Source organism: Myxine glutinosa, chromosome 1 (assembly GCF_964187855.1).
Source record: "Myxine glutinosa chromosome 1, kmMyxGlut1.1, whole genome shotgun sequence".
NCBI classification, from domain to species: Eukaryota; Metazoa; Chordata; class Myxini; order Myxiniformes; family Myxinidae; genus Myxine; species Myxine glutinosa.
In genome coordinates this window covers 396,813,980-396,833,210 of record NC_136261.1, presented here as the reverse complement: position 1 = coordinate 396,833,210, position 19,231 = coordinate 396,813,980, and the positions used below count along the sequence as shown (strand labels likewise).

Genomic DNA, 19,231 nt, shown 5'->3' with positions numbered 1-19,231 from the left:
CTCCTGCCTCCTTTTATGTCTTGCATCCTCTGCTCTTTCCGTGGTTTATCCCCTTCCCCACCCACTCCCCCCCCCCCCCCAAGTTCCTCTAGGGCTCACACAGTTCACCATCAACCCCCTTATGGTGAAACTACCTAAATCCAGAATCAGTGCTCACCTCCACTCATTTGTTCCTCTTTTTCCTGCCCGTGGAATTCAACTTCCACATCCTCTCCAATCTCATTCTACCATCCAGTTCGCCACAACTTCGCCACAAAACAAAGGTGTTCGCCACAATCTCACATCTTCCCCAATCCAAAACCATGATCTTTTCTGTCCTCGTTAACCCCACCCAAATCCCTCCTTCCATTTTCCAGTTTTCCCTCCTTGTAGTTTCCCTCTGTATCCATTTTGTCCACTCCATGCATGCACGTTTTGTGTCCTGTTTCTGTCTGTTACATCCTGATCCATTCAGTGTACGAGCTCTTCCACGAGCCTCGACTATTAATTTAAACAAGCGTTACGCCTAGGTCCCCCGTCGGTGAAGTGATGCAAGTTGACAAAGTGGAAGATGCAAGGCGGCCATCTTGGATTTTGACGTGGCGACCCAATTTTCAATAGCGTTCTTCCTTATGCCTAGATACACCCACACACCAGATTAGAAGTTGGTACTTCGCTTATTTTTCAAAGATATGCAGGTTACAAGGTTCAGACTTACATGGCGTCAGACATACATAGCGGCGGCCATCTTGGATTTTGACGTGGGTTGCACCCACACACCAAATTTGAATGCGGTCCTTCGCTTATGCACGCACACACACACGTACGCACGCACGCACGCCCGCATGCACACACTGACAGAGGGGAAAACCATAGTCCCCCTTTCGCTCCGCGGTGCGACGGGGGACAAAATCGGGGTGGTGTATAAGAGTGCTGTTCGGGACTGCTTCTGGACTACTTCAATATTTTTTTTTTTTTTTTTGGATACTGAATCGAGGCTCGTGAAAGAGCTAACATTTACTTCACAAACAAATCAACCAGACAAACAAAATACTGTATATAAAAAGAGGGAGCGGAAGACAAGATGGGGAGAGAAGGGGAAGCACACAAACACAACATTTGAGAGCAGGGAGATGTGTGGAAGGGAGAGGGCTTGGGGGGAGGAGGTGAACACCAAACTTTTGGATTTTTAAACTATCGTGAAAGTTATTGTTTTATTAAAATTTAAGTAACACTGTGCGGGGTATCGTGTTCTATGAACTCTCCAGTCAATTGAGTAAAACATCAAATTGTTTATTTAATTACGGCGGAGGAGACCGACGACATTATTTAAATATTTGATTTTTGCAGGGGGGTCAGAACCCCCCTTTTCACACTTGTTCAGATTTTCACAGCAATTCGATTGACTGCACTGTAGATCCCCACAACCCTTTTAAGGTCCCAAGACGGTGAATCCATCAATGACATCCACCAAAATGGTTTGATGAGTTTGCAACTGAATTTTAAGTGACGAGGGCTCTCATCTTCCAATAATTATATATTGCTCAACGATTAATGTGCAGTTTTATGCGGGGGCAGGAGAATCCCGCTAGACCAGAGGGCAGTCTACCATGTGAAGGCCTATGACGAGTTAAAAAAAAAAAAAAAACACCTTTAGAGGCCATTTTCCCCCCGCAAGCGGGGGTTGGCCTTTTTCGGGGACCGTGGTTGTTGTTGTTTTTCGGTCCCCTTTTTGAAGCAATGTTTTATGGCCGGATGCCCTTCCTGCCGCCAACCCTTTTTACGACAAGCAGGGAATTACCAGTGAACTGGTACTCAAGTATGCACAGCCTATGACGAGTATGCACAGATAATACATTTAGCCATCGTGGATGTGACATCATTACCTCCGCCACCAAAGGTGGGTGGAGGTTATGTTTTTACCCCCGTCTGTCTGTCTGTCTGTCTGTCTGTCCATTTGTGAACAAAATATCTCAAAAAGTTGTGGATGGATTCGGACGAAATTTGGCAGAGATGTAGCGTATGTGACAAGGACGAAATGATTAGATTTTGATGAAGATCCGGATTCGGATTCGGCTACTAGAATTTTTAAAGTGAATCTTCACCATTGGGAGATAGGGCCAAAAAGGATACATAGCAGGATATCTCAAAATGTTATGGATGGATTTAGACGAAACTTGGTGGACCAGTTGGGTGTCTGACAATGACGATTCGATTCGATTTTGGTGAAGATCTGAATATGGATTCACATATGATAGTTATTTAATTTTTTTTACGTGATTCTTCACTGTTGGGTGATCGAGCTAAAAACTATACATAGCAGGATATCTCAAAAGGTTATAGATGGATTTAGACGAAACTTGTTCGACAGGTTGTGTGTCTGACAAGGAAGAATAGATTCAATTTTGGTGAAGATGCGGATCTGGATCCGGCGACTAGAATTTTTAAGTGATTCTTCACCATTGGGAGATAGGGCCAAAAACGATACACAGCAGGATATCTCAAAACGTTGTGGACGGATTCGAACGAAACTTGGTGGATGGGTTGTGTGTTTGACAAAGACAAATAGATTCGATTTTGGTGAAGATCTGAATATAGATTCGGATATGAGAATTTTTTTATTTTTTTTTAAAGAGATTCTTCATCATTGGGAGATCGGGGTAAAAACGATAAATAGCAGGATATCTCAAAAGGTTATGGATGGATTTAGACGAAACTTGGTGGATGGGTTGTGTGTTTGACAAGGACCAATCGATTCAATTTTGGTGAAGATATGAATATGGATTCGGATATGAGAATTATTTCTTTTTTTAAGAGATTCATCATTGGGAGATTGGGGTAAAAAACGATAAATAGCAGGATATCTCAAAAAGTTATGGACGGATTTAGACGAAACTTGGTGGACCGGTTGTGTGCGTGATGAGGAAGAATCGATTCAATTTTGGTGAAGATCCGGATCCAGCTAGTAGAATTTTTAAAGTCATTCATTGAGTGATATGGCCAACCAGGTGGAGGTTTGCTCTGTACCGAGTGCCGTTCTCAAATTGACACTAATATAAATACATAATTCTGGTGACAGTGACATGCTTTGACGTCTGGAAATTCCACGTGCGCTGCACGTTCCCCTTAATTGCGTTGTAGGTCTTCAGCATAGTCGTGATCTTTCCTGGGCAAATAAAGTGCAGCGAATAAAGTTTGTTCCTGCAAGGTTTACGAGTCGTGTTTTTGTTGGACTGTCTCCGTGGAGTGGGGGAGTGGGAGGGTAAGAAACTAGCGTGCCAGGTAGATGTGTTTTGTTTTGTTTTTGGAGGGAGGGGGGTTAAAAAAAAAAAGGCATGTCATGTATATGGTGGCCATTTTGAAAAAATATAACAACAAATAAAAAGGGGCTCCCATTTTTTTTTTAAATACGGATGATCAACTGGTATTTTCATTTGATTCGGCCTAACGTAATAACACCCTGGTGATGTCATGAGTCTGCCCCACAGTTCTGATCACAAATCCACCTCTCCCAGTGCCTTTCAACACATAAACTCAAAGAATAAGTTCATGTAAATGATAAGGTGTATCAATACCCCCTCATGTGGGCACAATCGTGAGCAACTTTTGGCAAAAACAGTATTGTTACGGTTTTTAGAACCTTCACTTTGTAAATTTTGGTAAATGTTCCCTTATAAATAATCCCCTGTAAATATCCCCATTATTTGGCTAATATTAAAAATCGCACCCTAGTTAGTCCATGTACAACACGTAGAACACCATAGGACCTCTTCGTAGTTATCTCATTATTATGTGTTCTAGTTAAGGATCTGTTCCCAATAGTTGAATCTACGTTGCATTAATCAAATAAGATAGGCCCCTTCAATTATCCCCAATCATCTCCCTTTCTTCAAAGTGCAGTAGCGGTATGGCAGCGTTCGCTGCCCTTTGTCTTGGTTTGTTTGCTGGCCCCAAGCCGCCATTACGCACGCAGTAATCTGGAGCAAAAAGGGGAGGAGTGGGTTCGAGCACCAGGAACGAGGCGTGGCCTGTCAATGTCTCCTCAAGAGGTGGAGCCAGCGAGCCCTCGCCGGCCAACCAGGGCCGAGGTGAGCCGACCGGTAGGCGTGTCCTAGGAGCCGGCGGCTGGATACAGAAACGCCCAATAAAAGCGGCTGGGAGGGACTGCTTCACCAGATGAGTGCGAAGGTCCGAGATACGAGGTACCAGATGAGAACACGACGAATCGCAAGGCAGGAGAGTGGGTCCGTTGACGACGACAATACCACGATATATTCACATTGTCCAACCGCGTGAAAACCGATACGTGCAGCTGCCGCCGGGTTTCGCCTCAAGCCCGGAGCGCGACCTGGAGCGGACCTCGACGCTGTGCCATCTGCCCGGACCTTCCTGCCCTGCCATCTGCTTGGTCCGTCTCCCCCTTTCAGCCATTCCTTCCTGCCATTCCCTATTCGTATAAGTCTGTTTGTTCTGTCTGGGCGTATGGTAATATAAGACTGTTTTAAGGCTGCCCTGTGTATCTGCTTCTTCCTCTCCTTGTATATTCCCTTCTTTCGTTTCCTCTTGTAGATAGTAAATAAACCTGTGTTATTTCTTACCCTTTTGGTTTCTTCTTCCCCCGATCGCTTTAGTCCTTTCCCGATTGAGTACCTGTGGCACGATTCGGCCAACCGCTATAATCGGGTTTAGACTCTTGTTAACGGCCCGAGTCGCAGCTCGCTTCGCTCGGCGCATCCAATCACGCTGCAGCCCGGGTGGGAGTATCTCCTCGCTTACGGCCGGTGGTTGTAATTAGGTAGTAGGACGGACTGGGCTTACAACCATACTCATCACCGACCGGAAGTGACGTCATACTTCCAGGACCGGCGGATGGCCAGCTTAACAGGACAAGGGGATTAACCCCCCCTTGCTAACGGGAGTGCCGTCCCCCGGAGCCGTAACAGTATTTTTTTTTGATTAATAAATTAATTGATGAGTTATTTAATTATTATCAATTAATTAATTAAGTACTTATATGTTTTCTTTCTCATCTGGCCATTATCTCAGGCACCTTTTGAGTTAGGAAGCTGATATTTGGACATGCCAATGACCAAGTGATTTGGCTGCAAAGGCTATTTTTTATTTATTGATTAATCAAAAAAATTATTTAATTTATCGATTAATGACAATTAATCATTTGTTTTTAAGTTACAGATTCCGATGAAATGGTGCTGGTTTAGGTATTCCATTAGCCAATTGATTATTCAATTATTTTGTAATTATTATTTATTTATTTTCATTATTAATCATTTATTTATTTTCTTTCTCATCTGGGCAGTATCTCAGGCTTCTTTTGAGCTATGAAGCTGATATTTGGACATGAAATTGACCAAGTGATGCGACTATAAAGGATATTTTTCATTTATTGATGAATCAATTAATCGATTAATTATATTATTTATTTATTAATCAATTAATCCATTAATTATTTTTTTTCTTTCAGTTACAGTTTCGGATGAAACGGTGGTAGTTTAGGTATTCTATTAACGAATTGATTAATTATTTCATTATTTAACGATTATTATTTATTTATTTGGCATGGAGACGATGTATTTTGAAAGTATCTCTACTTTTTTTTTTTTTAATCCCCAGCATCCCTTTTCCTCACCGTTCCCCTCATATGTGGCTAGCGTGTGGTCATGCCTGCGTGAGGTGTGAAATGAGAGGGTAAAGGACTCACCATCGCCAGGTTCTCTTTGATCTGCTTCAAGACCCGGGAGCTCATCTTCGACTTTGACCTGCAGGACTCCGTCGTGTCCTCCCGTCTCCTCGGCGTCATTTCCATGTTCCGATCCTCTCTCCGCTCGGCACGACTCCATGTACCGACACAGCTCGACGTACATGGTGAAGGTAAACCTTCGTGCAGCTAAAGCACAGAGTCGATCCCTCACCGGAGCGGGCTCGGCACACGCACAGAGAGCTCCGAAGATCTCGATGCCCAGACCGGTAACCGCGGCTCGGAGAGACTCCTCCGATAGACCCTGGATCTTCAGCCAGGCCGGGGCGGGATTGAGAGCACCCCGAGCTCTCATCGAGACCATTTTCCTTCAAGAATCCGCGCGGAGATATTCGAAATAAATAAATCACGCGTTGTTGGTGTTGTTGTTTTTTGTTGTAACTGCCGTGTAGGATACTTGTTTGGTGTTTGGTGTGTTGATACCACAACTAGTTTAGTGTGGTGGTCTTACGTAATTTTAATAATAAATGTGTTAATACTAATAAATACGGTCCAATGGGTGGAAGCTAGTTTGGGATACTTCCGGTTAGCAACGACCGCCGCCATTTTATCGCGGTGAAAACAACTCCGTAGCAACGATGCGAACGCCATTCCTTCAAGTGAAACACTTCGTAATTTTTTAAAATTTAGTCCGTCCAAATGTCGTTCAATTACGTGGAAAATCTTACCAACGATGCTAAACATCGTTATGAGGTGACATTTGATTCGATTGGGTGAGATAAGTGTCCTTATAACTTGTATAAGCATCTATCACTAATAGATGTTTGGAATGACGATCCCAGGTCATGGCTGCACATTGACTCTGCTGACCTGAATTGGTACCTGGTAGAAAGTCAAAGTGAGTTATGTTCGTGCTATCAAAGTTATGGAAATAACTTTCTTCTCGGTAATAAAATATTGTTGCGATTCTCGGAACCAGCGCGGAATGCAATGGTCCCCAACATACATCAAACCCAAAAATGGCATAGAGTTTAGTGCATTAGAATGTGATACATTGCGTTGGTGAGGATTAGAGAGCTTTTCCCCTTTTTACCCCATTTCCTCAGAGTTAATTGTAAATCCTATATGAACTTTGTGGTTCTGTACAATGCGGGCACTAATTTGCATATCGCGCCAAAAGCTGGTTCAAATTGCGCGCCAAAACCCAACACAGCCACTTTCCCTTATCCCCCGTAATCTTCTTTTACACGACCCCGTAAGTGCACAACATTTACCAATAATTAATGCACATTTTCATTTGCACTTGGGTTTTATTCATGCCTTAATTTCCATTGCATTAAGAGTTAAGACATTGCACACGGCATTCATTGCCACCCGAGCCAAAAACCTCACCACTCCACTCACCACAACCTTTGCTTCAACCACACACGAACTACCCATCTTCTGTCATCATCCTCACCTCTTCAGGTCAGGTCAGTCTTTTGGGACTGCCACTGGTAACATGTGACCCAGTGCAACCTTTCCGCATTGTCGGGTTGTCCGAGACTAAACTGACACCCCTCACTGGCTTTGCTAGTGGGGAGTGTGACTGTGACACCCTGCCATGACCAAAAACAACACCTGGCAAAGGGAGGACGAACTCCCGTAGGGAGCCAACGGCCATCCAGTAAGGAGATGTTGTCTCTTAAAAAACACCCAACCCGGTTTGGGCCAGTTCATGTCATACCAAAGACTTTAAAATGGTGCGTGCTGCTTCCTTGCTTGAAAAGGATAGAGCACGGACAATCCCCATCGGAATTGGCATCCATAGGGACGAGGAAATTTCTCTTGAGGAAATGCCCGCTGAGTACGGTGAGAAAAGCGGCGCCATTGTTATGACGTCGTTGGTACCCAGAATATCCCGGGAAGTGACAGTCGTGACAGCACTTTCCCCAAGTTCAGTGGCTGTGTTAAGTGTGTGTGTGTGTGTGTGTGTGTGTGTGTGTGTGTGTGTGTGTGTGTATGTGTGTGCTCTATTACGAGCTTCAGCCCATGTATTTAAAAAAAATGCACTAAGCACAGACGCCACTTCAGCTTGGAAGGTCCTCAATGCTGCTTCTACTCTCCCAACAATGGATGGACGTCCTCATTGTCAGAGATAAGATCAGGGCCGACTCTCTGGACATATTTTGTGCTTTCAATCCCACCTTCCTAACCAAATAGTCTGACTAAGGCATCAAAGGCCAACTCCACACACAGCTTACTGACCTCTTCTTCTCTCTTAGCCAACATGCGGCTCTCAACGGAATCCTTTCTTCTTCTCTCCTTATAAAATCTGGATGTGCCCCAAGGCAGCATTTCTGGGCCGAGTCCTATCCCGACTCTTCATCAACAATCCCTCTCTGGAAAAAACACTTTTATGTATTTTTTTTTTTTTAAATACAAGATCGAGGCTCGTGAAAGAGCTAACATGAATAAAAAAAAAGTCAAACCGACACATAAAACACAAAAAAATAAGGGGAGCGGAAGACAAGATGGGGAGAGAGGGGGAAGGACACAAACACAACATCGGGAGAAATGCAAGGACATCGGACATGGTCTGTTCGACTGGAGCAAGGACATCGGGAGAAATGTGGGAGGGGGAGGGCTTGGGGGAGGTGGGAGAGGTATAAAACATATGAACACTGCAAGGACTTCCAGGAAGGAAGTTGTAATTTTAAAAAATAATAATAATAAAAAAATGTGTATCTGGGGTGAATTAGCGGGGGTAGAAAAGATCAAGGTTTTGGATGGTGGAAGGTAAGAGATGGTGGTGAACAGCTGTTTTAAAGACCTGGAGGGAGGAGTGGGATTGAAGGGAGTGGGGGAGTTTGTTCCAGAGGCAGGAGAAAAGGGGAATGAAAGAGTGAAGGTGAGCAAAGAGCCTAGATTTTGGCAGTTTAACCATAAGAGGGTTGCAGGCAGAACTTGTGCGACCTGTAGGAATATTGGGGGGACAGAGCACAGAGAGCTGGGGGAGCAAGGCCGGAGAGGAGTCGGTAGAAGGCAGAAAGACCACCAACCTGCCTGTGGTGAGTGAGTGAAAGGCCCTCAGAGTTAACTTCATCGCAGGAGATTCCAATGATTCTGAAAGCTTTGGTTTCAACAGCGTGAAGCCGAGCTAGGTGTGAGGCAGGAGCACCAGCCCAAAGTGGGGAACAGTATTCCATTGAGCTGCGGATGAAAGCCTTGTATGTGGTGAGGAGTTCAGGTGTGCCAAGGAAGGACTTCGCACGACGGAGGATGCCCAGTCGGCGACTGGCTTTGGAGGCCAGTTTGGAAATATGGTTTTCCCAAGAAAGATCATGGCAGATAGTGAGACCCAAAAGCTTGAGCGACAGAACTTCTTGGAGAGGATTGTTGAGAAAGTAGATGGGAGGGTTTTCCAGTCAGTCCTTTCGGAGAGACATTGTAAGAGTGTGAGATTTGTCAGGATTGAAAGACATGTTCCACTTGTTTGACCAGTCTGTGATTTTGTCCAGGTCTGCAGAGAGTGAGGAGGCTGCAGACTGCCCAACTGAGGGATGAGGGATGGAGAGGCAGATAGTGGAGTCATCAGCAAAGAGATAGAGGATTTTCCAGAGAGTCAGAGAGATCATTGATGAAGACCAGAAATAGCACAGGGCCCAGAACACGACCTTGGGGAACTCCAGCCAGAACAGGCAGGGGAGATCAGAGAAATCCATTCAGGGCCACACGTTGCCTACGACCAGAGAGGAAGTCCACAAGCCATGAGTTGAGATTTCCATGGATACCATAGGAGGAGAGTTTGGTGAGCAGAGCTGCATGCCAGACCATATCGAAGGCACGTGATACGTCAATTGAGACAGCTCTGATTTCCTGTTTGGCATTGAGGACCTCCATCCATTGTTGAGACAGCAGAAGCAACATGTCCAGAGTAGAATGACCTTGTCTGAATCCAAATTGATGATCAGAGATCAAGCCATTGGAGAAGAGGAAGGATTTGATATCCGAAGCAATGATGGATTCGATGACTTTGCTGATAATTGGGAGCAGGCTGATTGGTCTGTAGTTGCAAGGATCTGTTTTTGCACGTTTTTGTGTAAAGTGGTTATCTTTGCTGATCTCCAAGATGCTGGCAGATGACCTTGAGCAAAAGAGAGGGTGAAAAGAACAGAGAGAGGGTGAGATGGAGCGGAAGAGCAGGATTTTAGGACCCGTGGGCTGATGCCGTCTGGTCCAGTTGCAGAATCAGAGTCGAGGTTTGACAAAAACTTCTCCACCTTGTCAGGAGAGGACACAGAGTCCAGGAGCAGTTGGGTTCGACTGGGAAAGGAGGGAACAGAGAGAGATGGGTTTGGGACACAAGATTTTGAGGCAAACACAGAGTTGAGGCATTCGGCTTTGTCATGTGCGGTGTCAACTGTGTAGCCATTTGAGGTAAGGGAGGGAATGGAGGGGGAACAAACACCAGAAACGGATTTGACCAGACACCACCAGGATTTGGAGGAAGGAGACAGGTTTGAGAGTTCAACCTTGAGTGTGGAGAGATAGTGCTTCCTGGCACTCCTGAGGGCAGACACACACTTGTTCTGAGCTTGGTGAAAGGAACTGAGATTGCCTTCAGTTGGATTTGCCTTCCAAGAGGCAAAGGCAAGTTGTTTCAGGGCAACTGCCTCACCACAAGATTCAGTGTACCATAGACGGAAGGAAGGGTAAGTCAACTGAAGACGAGATGGGATAAATCTGTGCATGAGAGAGAGCAATTTACTTTGGAACAATTCCCAGGAAGAATTGATGTCAGAGGCAGTAAAGATGGGAGACCATTCCAGATGATTGAGGGCTGTTTGAAGACCGTGCCAGTCAGCCTGAGTGAAATGCCAGACTCGTCGGCGCTGAGGAGGCTCTCTGAGAATGGCCAGAGAGATGTCCACTTTAACAAGCACATGATCAGAAGAAACGATTGGAGCAGAAGAAGAGCAGCAGACATTTGCAGGGAAGTTAGTCATAACTAAGTCCAGAATAGAAGATACTCCATTGACTGAGATCCGGGTCGGGAAATTGACAGATTGTATCAGTCCCAATGAGTCGCGGAAGTCCTTTGCTGAGGTGCCATGGTTGGTGAGAGATGAACCCACACCCAGCCAGCTGGCATGATGACAGTTGAAGTCGCCACATATGAGGAAGAGCGAGTTTGGATGAGTTGATAGAAGTTGGTCCATGTTGTCCGACAGCGAAATGTAAATTGAGTCATCACTGTTTGGAGGACGGTGCAGAACACATATGAACAAAAGGTGGGAGCGGAGAGGAAGCCGTAGCCAGAGGTACTCCTGGGGGTGGGGTGGAGAGAGGGCAGTGCAAGGAGAGTGAGGAAGAGAGTTTTTCATAAAGATAGCCACCCCACCACCAGGACGAGGCTCAGGTCTATCATACCAGAGGAGGGAGTAACCAGGAAGAGATATTAAGGAATCAGAGACATCTTGAAGGAGGAAAGTTTCTGTTAAGCAGATCAAGTCTGGATTGTCAGAAGCAACCTGAATGGAGAGATCAATCAGATTTGAGCGAAGGCCCCGGATGTTTGAGGTCCATACCGTTAATGAGGAGAGAGGGGGAGCATCGGGTGCAGGACAGGGGAGGGGAGGGGTAGGGTCAGATGAAGGATGAGAGGGGGAGGTAGGAAGAGCAGTTGATAGTGTGTCAGAGATTACAGAAGAGTTACAAGAAAGGGAAGGAGGAGGAGGACGAAAGGTTTGATGGTGATGGGATGAGGCACAGTGAGGAGATGTTTGAGGGTGGGCAGAGGAGTGTAGAAGGTTGGGGGAGGTGGAGGTATGAGATGGAAGGGAGACCAAGTGGGGAGGAGGCAGCTTTGAGAAGGAGGCAGCTTTGGGAGGTGGGAGAATTTGGGAGGGATGGTTGGGGGGGATATTTGAAGGGGAGGCGTTGGGGGGAGTTTTGAATGGGAGGGGGCAAGGGGGGCGTTTAGGAGGGGAAGGGCAAGGGGGGAGTTTAGGAGGGGAGGGGCAAGGAGGGAGTTTAGGAGGGGAGTGGCAAGGGGGGAGGATTTGGAGGGGAGGGGCAAGGGGGGAGATTTGGAGGGGAGGGGCAAGGGGGGAGATTTGGAGGGAGGGGCAAGGGGGAGTTTAGGAGGGGAGGGGCAAGGGGGGAGTTTAGGAGGGGAGGGGCAAGGGGGGAGATTTGAAGGGGAGGGGCAAGGGGGGATATTTGGAGGGGAGGGGCAAGGGGGGAGTTTAGAAAGTGGATGATTAATGAAAGATGAACATTTATAACAAATTGGGTTTGTTGTGATTTTCAAGTTAGCGATCCGTTTAAGAACGACGGAGGAGGGGTGGAATGAATGAGAATTTAGAGCATGTTGTGAGAAAGAATTATAAGAGATTGAATATTTTTTTAATGGAATGAGTTGAAGAGGAAATTGAAAGGAGCCTTTTAAATAGGAAGAAAAACAAGTACACATCCATTCAAAGTACACCGCCCCATGCCAAATAATTAAATATGCCTCCGGCGCCCGGCAATACCGCAGTGCAGCTCATTGAGGCTGCATTGGCAGGGAGAGGTGTACACTAATTGATTGATTAATTGTATAATTAAAATCAATAAAAGATTATCACAAAATATTTTCATAATCAATTGGCTAATCGCATAACTAAACCACTAGTGCTTCATCCAAAGATGTATCTTTTAGAAATTTGATTAAATAAGTCATTTATAAAAAATTAAATAATTAATTGATTACTCAATAAATAATTAATCGATTAATCAATAAATAATTAATAGATGAAATGATTAATCAATAAATCAAAAATATCCTTGATAGCCACATCACTTGGTCACTCATGTTCAAATATTAGCTTCCCAGCACAAAAGGTGCCTGAGATATTGGCCAAATGATAAAGAAAATAAATAAATGATTAATAATGAAAATAAATAAATAATAATCATAAAAAATTAAATTATTAATCAAGTTGGTCAGAGAACACATAAACTACCACTATTTCATCAGAATCTGTAACTTAAAAAAAAAAAATTTTTTTGTCATTAATCGAATAATTAAATAATTAATCGATTAATTGATTAATTAATAAATCAAAAATATCCTTTGCAGCCAAATCACCTGGTCATTGGCATGTCCAAATATCAGCTTCCTAACTCAAAAGTTGCCTGAGTTAATGGTCAGAGAAAGGAAATTTGATTAATTAAATAAGTACTTAATTAATCGCTAATAATTAAATAACTCCTCAATTTATTGATTAATCAAAAAAAAATATATAACGTTTTTGACAAAGCACTTTCTCACTATTGTGCCAAAATTTCAGCTTCCTAGCTCAAAGGATGGCTGAGATATCGCCCGGACAAACAAACAAGAAAACAAGGAAACAAGAAAACAAGAAAACAAGGAAACAACCAGAGTGAAAACTGAGTACTCTCTTTCAGCGTGCGTCACTGCCGAGCCCCCTACGGTGCCCAGCAATGACGATTTGCAATGCCTGGAGATGGCATAGGAAAGGAGCGGTGTACAACAGCGTGTTGTAATAAACCAATGAATAAAACACTGAAGGGGAAAATTTAAACATATTGTTACGGCCCGCGGATAAGGATGTTGCTTTGCCGAGCGGATGGCACCGCGGCCTTACAGTTACCCCGACTAACCCGATTCCCGAACGTTGGCCGGATCGCGCCACAGATATTCAATATGGAAAAGACAAAAGCGACATGGATGTGAGGAAGAAGAAGAAGGCGAAAAGGTTGGAAATACTACTAAATTTATTCCTACTATATACATGCTCAAAATAACCAAGGAGAAGGAAAGATAATAAAATAATATACAGAAGAATTAGAGACACAGTGCAAATTCCTTATACAAGCTTAATTAAATCCCCAGGGACAAAACAAACAGAACAAACTCACGTACACAAAAAGGATGGACAGGCAGGAGGTGGATGGCTGGAGGGAGAGGAAGGTCCAAGGGGGTCCTGCAGCACGATCGGCGCGTTTAGCAGCCGCCGTTCCTTCGCGGCCCTGCTCAAAACCGCCGTCCAGGCCCCAAGCGGCTGTTGTTGCTGCTGTGGCCGCCGCTGCTGCTGCTGTTGTCCGCTGCTGCGGCGGTGGACGTCGCGCTCTTTTCCAGGACTACAACAGGCTTCTTGCTGTTAACTACTGCTCAGTCCAACCTTGGCGAGCAAGGCGACGAATAGCAGGCTTTGTGCTTTCCGGGATGTCCTCTCCTTGGATGTTCTCTATGTTCTCTTTCTTGGTCCAACCACTCTTTTTCTCTCTTTGTCCAATCACTCCTCACCACCGACAACTCCCTTGCTTCTTGCGCGCGCGCCTTTATAACGCCTCCGGCGATCAAGCCGCCGGCCTTCAGGACACGCCCATCGGTGTGCTCACCTCAGCCCTGGTTGGTCGCGCGACCCTCTAGCTCCGCCCTTGATGACGCCGGGCGGACACGCCCGTCTCCCCCGACCCGAGCACATGTTCAATGGTGGTTTTGGAGGGGATGTAATTGGCAATCGAGGCTTGGCAATGATGAAAGGGGAAATGGAGGTTTTGGGAATGGGATGAAGAATGAAGGGAATCTATCTATTTCACTTGGTGCAATGGAGTGTCATCTTAATGGGAGACAAGGCCTTACCCTAATACACATAATAAAGATATAACTATCGAACAGGGGTATTCTATGATTGGCTGACGTGTATGCTTTATGGACTAATTATGGGACGCCCTTTGACCTTTACACTACGGAGGTATTTACAAGGAATCATTACATTTTACAGAGGGTGATATTTGCAACAATTTACTATACAATACAACACAATAAAAAAAACACAATCCTCATATCCGCAACAATATTTAAACAGAACCGTGAAGAACAATCTTATATTCACAAAAATACCAACAGGGAGAGGGAGCCGAGAGGGACAACCACGAGTCACTTGAACAGGGAAAAAGGTGGAAGGCAAGGGGATAATGGGGGCGGGCCGGGACAGTGCACATGGACAGAGGCGCACGATGGGACAAAAGCACACGAGGAGAAAGGGAAACAAGTTTTTTGTTTGTTTGTTTGTTTTTGGGGGGGGGGGGGGGTTACAACGTTAGACAAAGAGTAGATGTTCAGGGAAGTTTGGGGGAGAAGGGAAATTCTAAAAACCTAGCAAAAACAGCGAAGGAAGGAACAAACTTTGACGGGGGAAGCCTGAGGCTGCAATGCCTCACACACGTGGCAAACAGAAACAATTAATTTATGAAAGATAAACACCGAGAAACTTCCAAAGGACACACTATAGGTTCACGCACCGAAAGATAAATACAGTTTCGACAAAATACAATTGTGAACAAAGACAACTTTGAAAACGTGGAGACCATGTGGAGCTTCGAAAATCTGTGACATCGACTCCAAGATCTCGCGAGATCTGAGATCTGCTGATGACTCCACCCTCTGCCATGACGTCACTAATTCGTTAGTTAGATAGACATTTCGTGAGGTAGTCCTCTTGCATCAACCCCCAAATTAAATCGCCAATCCCCTAGTTAGACAGACAAACAGCAGCATCTTCCCTTTATTCAGCTCTTGATAGATCGGGCGTGAGACCATCATCTCTTGCAGACGCACGGGGAATGAAAGTGTGACGGAGGTATGGTGGGTGCAGGTGTTATGTGGTACGTGCGTAGTGTGCAAGGTGGTGTGAAGGAATGAATGAAGAGGGAGCGAATCCCTGCCAAGAGAATCCGAGAGGAGGAAAGGATAGTTAGCAGGGATCCGGCTATTTCGGAATGGATACCGTTCCCATGTTGTTGCGAAAGAAGTCTCAGGACCTGTCTCCCTCTTCCAAATCCTGGTGGCATCTGGTCAAATCTGTTTCTGGTTTTTGTTCCCCCTCCATTCCCTCCCTTACCTCAAATGGCTACACAGCTGACTCCGCACGTGAAAAAGCTTAATGCCTCAACTCTGTGTTTGCCTCTAAATCTTGTGTCCCAAACCCATCCCTCTCTGTACCCACCATACCAAGTCGTACCCAGCTGCTCCTGGACTCTGTGTCCTTTCCTCCTGACAAGGTGGAAAAGTTTCTGTCAACCCTCGACTCTGATTCTGCAACTGGACCTGACGGCATCAGCCCACGGGTCCTAAAATCCTGCTCTGCCGCTCTTTCACTCCCTCTCTCTGTTCTCTTCACCCTCTCTTTTGCTCAAGGTCATCTGCCATCAGCTTGGAAATCAGCCAACATTACAGCTTTACACAAAAAAGGTGCAAAAACAGATCCTTGCAACTACAGACCAATCAGCCTACTCCCAATTATCAGCAAAGTCATGGAATCCATCATTGCTTCGGATATCAAATATTTCCTCTTCTCCAATGGCTTGATCTCTGATCATCAATTTGGTTTCAGACCAGGTCACTCTACTCTGAACATGCTGCTTCTGCTGTCTCAACAATGGAAGGAGGTCCTCAATGCCAAACAGGAAATTAGAGCTGTCTCCCTTGAAATATCACGTGCCTTCGATACGGTCTGGCACCCCACCCTGCTCACCAAACTCTCCTCTTATGGTATCCATGGAAATCTCCACACATGGCGTGTGGACTTCCTCTCCAGTCGTAGTCAACGTGTGGCCCTGAATGGGTTTCTCTCATCTCCCCTTCCTCTTCAGGCTGGAGTTCCCCAAGGCAGTGTTCTGGGCCCTGTGCTTTTTCTGGTCTTCATCAATAATCTCTCTGACTCTCTTGAAAATCCTCTCTATCTCTTTGCTGATGACCACTCTCTGCCGCTCCATTCCTCATCCCTCAGATAGGCATTCTGCAGCCTCCTCAATCTCTGCAGACCTGGACAAAAATCACAGACTGGTCAAACAAGTGGAACATGTCTTTCAATCCTGACAAATCTCACACTCTTACTATGTCTATCCGAAAGGACCGACTGGACAACCCTCCCATCTACTTTCTGAATAATCCTCTCCAAGAAGTTCTGTCACTCAAGCTTTTGGGTCTCACTGTCTGCCATGATCTTTCCTGGAAAAACCACATTTCAAATCTGGCCTCCAAAGCCAGTCGCCGACTGGGCATCCTCCGTCGTGCGAAGTCCTTCCTTGGCACACCTGAGCTCCTCACCACATACAAGGATTTCATCCGCAGCTCAATGGAATACTGTCCTCCCTTCTGGGCCTGTGCTCCTACCTCACACCTAGCTCGGCTTCATGCTGTTGAAACCAAAGCTTTCAGAATCATTGGAATCTCCTGCGATGAAGCTCACTCCGAGGGCCTTTCACTCACTCACCGCAGGCAGGTTGGTGGTCTTCTGTCTTCTACTGACTCCTCTCTGGCTTTGCTCCCCCAGCTCTCTCTGGGCTATGTCCCCCAAATATTCCTACAGGTCGCGCAAGACCTGCCTGCAACCCTCTGATGGTTAAACTGCCAAAATCAAAACTCTCTGCTCACCTTCACTCCTTCATTCCTCTTTTCTCCCGCCTCTGGAACAAACCCTCTCACTCTCTTCAATCACACTCATCCCTCCACGTCTTTAAAACAGCTGTTCACCACCATCTGTTTTCTTCCCCCATCCAAAACCTTGATCTTTTCTACCCCCGCTAATTTCACCCCAGATCCACTTTTTTGAAATACCAACTTCTTTCCTGGAAGTCCTTGCAGTGTCCTTGTGTTTTATACTTCCCCCACCCCCCCCCCCCTTCCCATGCCTCCTCCTCCCAAGCCCTCTCCCTCCCACAGATCTCCCGATGTCCCTGCTCCCTGCTCTCAAATGTTGTGTTTGTATGCATCCCCTTCTCTCCCCATCTTGTCTGCCGCTCCCTTTATTAAATACTTTGTGTGTCTGTTTGATTTGTTTGTGTGATAAATGTTAGCTCTTTCACGAGCCTCGATCCTGTATACAAAAAAAAAAAAAAAAGGACTTTTCATTGAGTTGCAAGAGTTCATTGACGGGCTGTGGGTATGGCTTGTAGTACGGAAGTTCAAAAAAGGGGATTCTTGGCGTTAGGCATGCCAAACACGAGACTATCAGAAGGTCAGAGGGGTAAGGGAGTTTAGAAGGTGGGCTGATCACCTTGGGGATAGGGGCTCATGCAGCATGTGCCAGTGAGGGCACCAGAATTGGGAAGGAAATAGAAACCTCCCCCATTCGTTCAGTTGAATGGTACCTCGGGTAGGGGTGACGTCACCGGCTTGGGTGCTGAACGAAGAGTACGCAGGGAGCAACTAAGCACTTGTATTGTTTTCTCTTGGCGGATTAGCATAAACAGCGGCAATGGCGGAGTGTTGTCCAACTGAATCTTCCATGAATTACAGCATGCACATGCATTTTCTGCTAAAATTGTTTGAAAGTAAAACTACGAAAGATAAATACATTTATCGAGTAAACCACAGGATGTAAGTATGTGCAGAACAAAGATGTAGATTGATGTAAGAAGGTGACTTCATTCAACTTTTCCTACCAGGCCAGATGCTCGTATCTCTCTACCTCTCGTTGCCTCCCCCAATGCCACGCATTGGAGAAGGACTTCTTTTCACACCGGCAAAATGTCTTTGCCCTTTACACCATCATATGGCCTGGTGGGACAATACAAGGCACCAGTAAATATTGAAATTCGGAGCAGAAAGAGACAAGCCTTGTGTATACTCACGATGGTGTGATGCACCAACTTGCCGCTACGCAGTGAAAACAACAGGACTGTCATAATTGACCTCATGATTGTGGATCTTCACTTTGGCAATAGGGTTGAAAACGTAATTGAGGTGATCTATACTATAAGAGGGCCAACCCCTGCTCTGCAGGGAAAAATGGCCTCTAAAGATGGTTCTTTACTATAAGAGAGCCGTTTGTCTGTGTGTCTGTCTGTGTGACGCCATTTTTCTCAGAGATGGCTGAACGGATCTTCGTCAAACTTTCAGGGCCTTGTCAGTGAGTGCCAGGTTTCAGGTTTAAAAAAAATTTGGGAAATATTTCAAAAAAACAGGTCGATTTTTCAGGGGATTACAGCAAAAAAAAATCACTCTATCGTGCCTAAACCTTTTAGATGAATGACAGTTATATACAAGTACACACTCGCATAAATAAATATAAAACAATTACCAGACATTTCAAAACAAATAATCAAACAATTCAGATTCAATCAAACAATTCCAGCAGCGGTCAAAGTTGGTGGTAAGGCTTCTTCTTCTTCTTCTTGAACGTCATCATACTTAACTCAGAAACGTAATCAACGGCACATTCAGCAGCATATATTCAACAAAAAGGTAAAAAGATGATTTGACATTTTTGTGATGGATTCTGATTTGGATGTAATTGCTTTTCCATTATATTTGTCCTCATTTCAAATATGTTAATGTTTCTGTTTTGCTTGAGCAACGCCGGGTACTTCAGCTAAAAACATTTTTATACTTTACTTGTGGGTACAAATACAAATACAACTTTGTCTGGGGGGTAACATAGGCTATGTGGACGCAGCCTCACGCAGGAGTGTGGGGTGTCAGGTGGGGGAGGGTGGGTGAGTAAATTCTCTATGTAAATGTGCACCGTGTCGTGCCAC

At 45.3% G+C, this 19,231-nt stretch overlaps 2 protein-coding genes across 2 annotated transcripts in view; both read right to left on the bottom strand.

Annotated features, from left to right (window-relative positions):
• The window catches only part of LOC137416862 (uncharacterized), a 67,058-nt gene extending 60,987 nt beyond the window's left edge, over positions 1–6,071 (bottom strand). The window contains exon 1 of the mRNA XM_068102530.2: positions 5,699–6,071. Coding sequence (XP_067958631.2) covers positions 5,699–6,059 — 361 coding nt within the window. The 5' untranslated portion in view covers positions 6,060–6,071. The remainder of the gene's footprint in view (positions 1–5,698) is intronic.
• Positions 6,072–6,431: 360 nt separating this feature from the next.
• LOC137416741 (uncharacterized) overlaps positions 6,432–19,231 on the bottom strand; it is an 89,064-nt gene continuing 76,264 nt past the window's right edge. Inside the window, exons 3-5 of the mRNA XM_068102368.2 lie at positions 18,821–18,835; positions 8,237–8,273; positions 6,432–6,577 (exon numbers count right to left, since the gene is read on the bottom strand). Of these exons, the coding sequence (XP_067958469.2) occupies positions 6,432–6,577; positions 8,237–8,273; positions 18,821–18,835 (198 nt within the window). The remainder of the gene's footprint in view (positions 6,578–8,236; positions 8,274–18,820; positions 18,836–19,231) is intronic.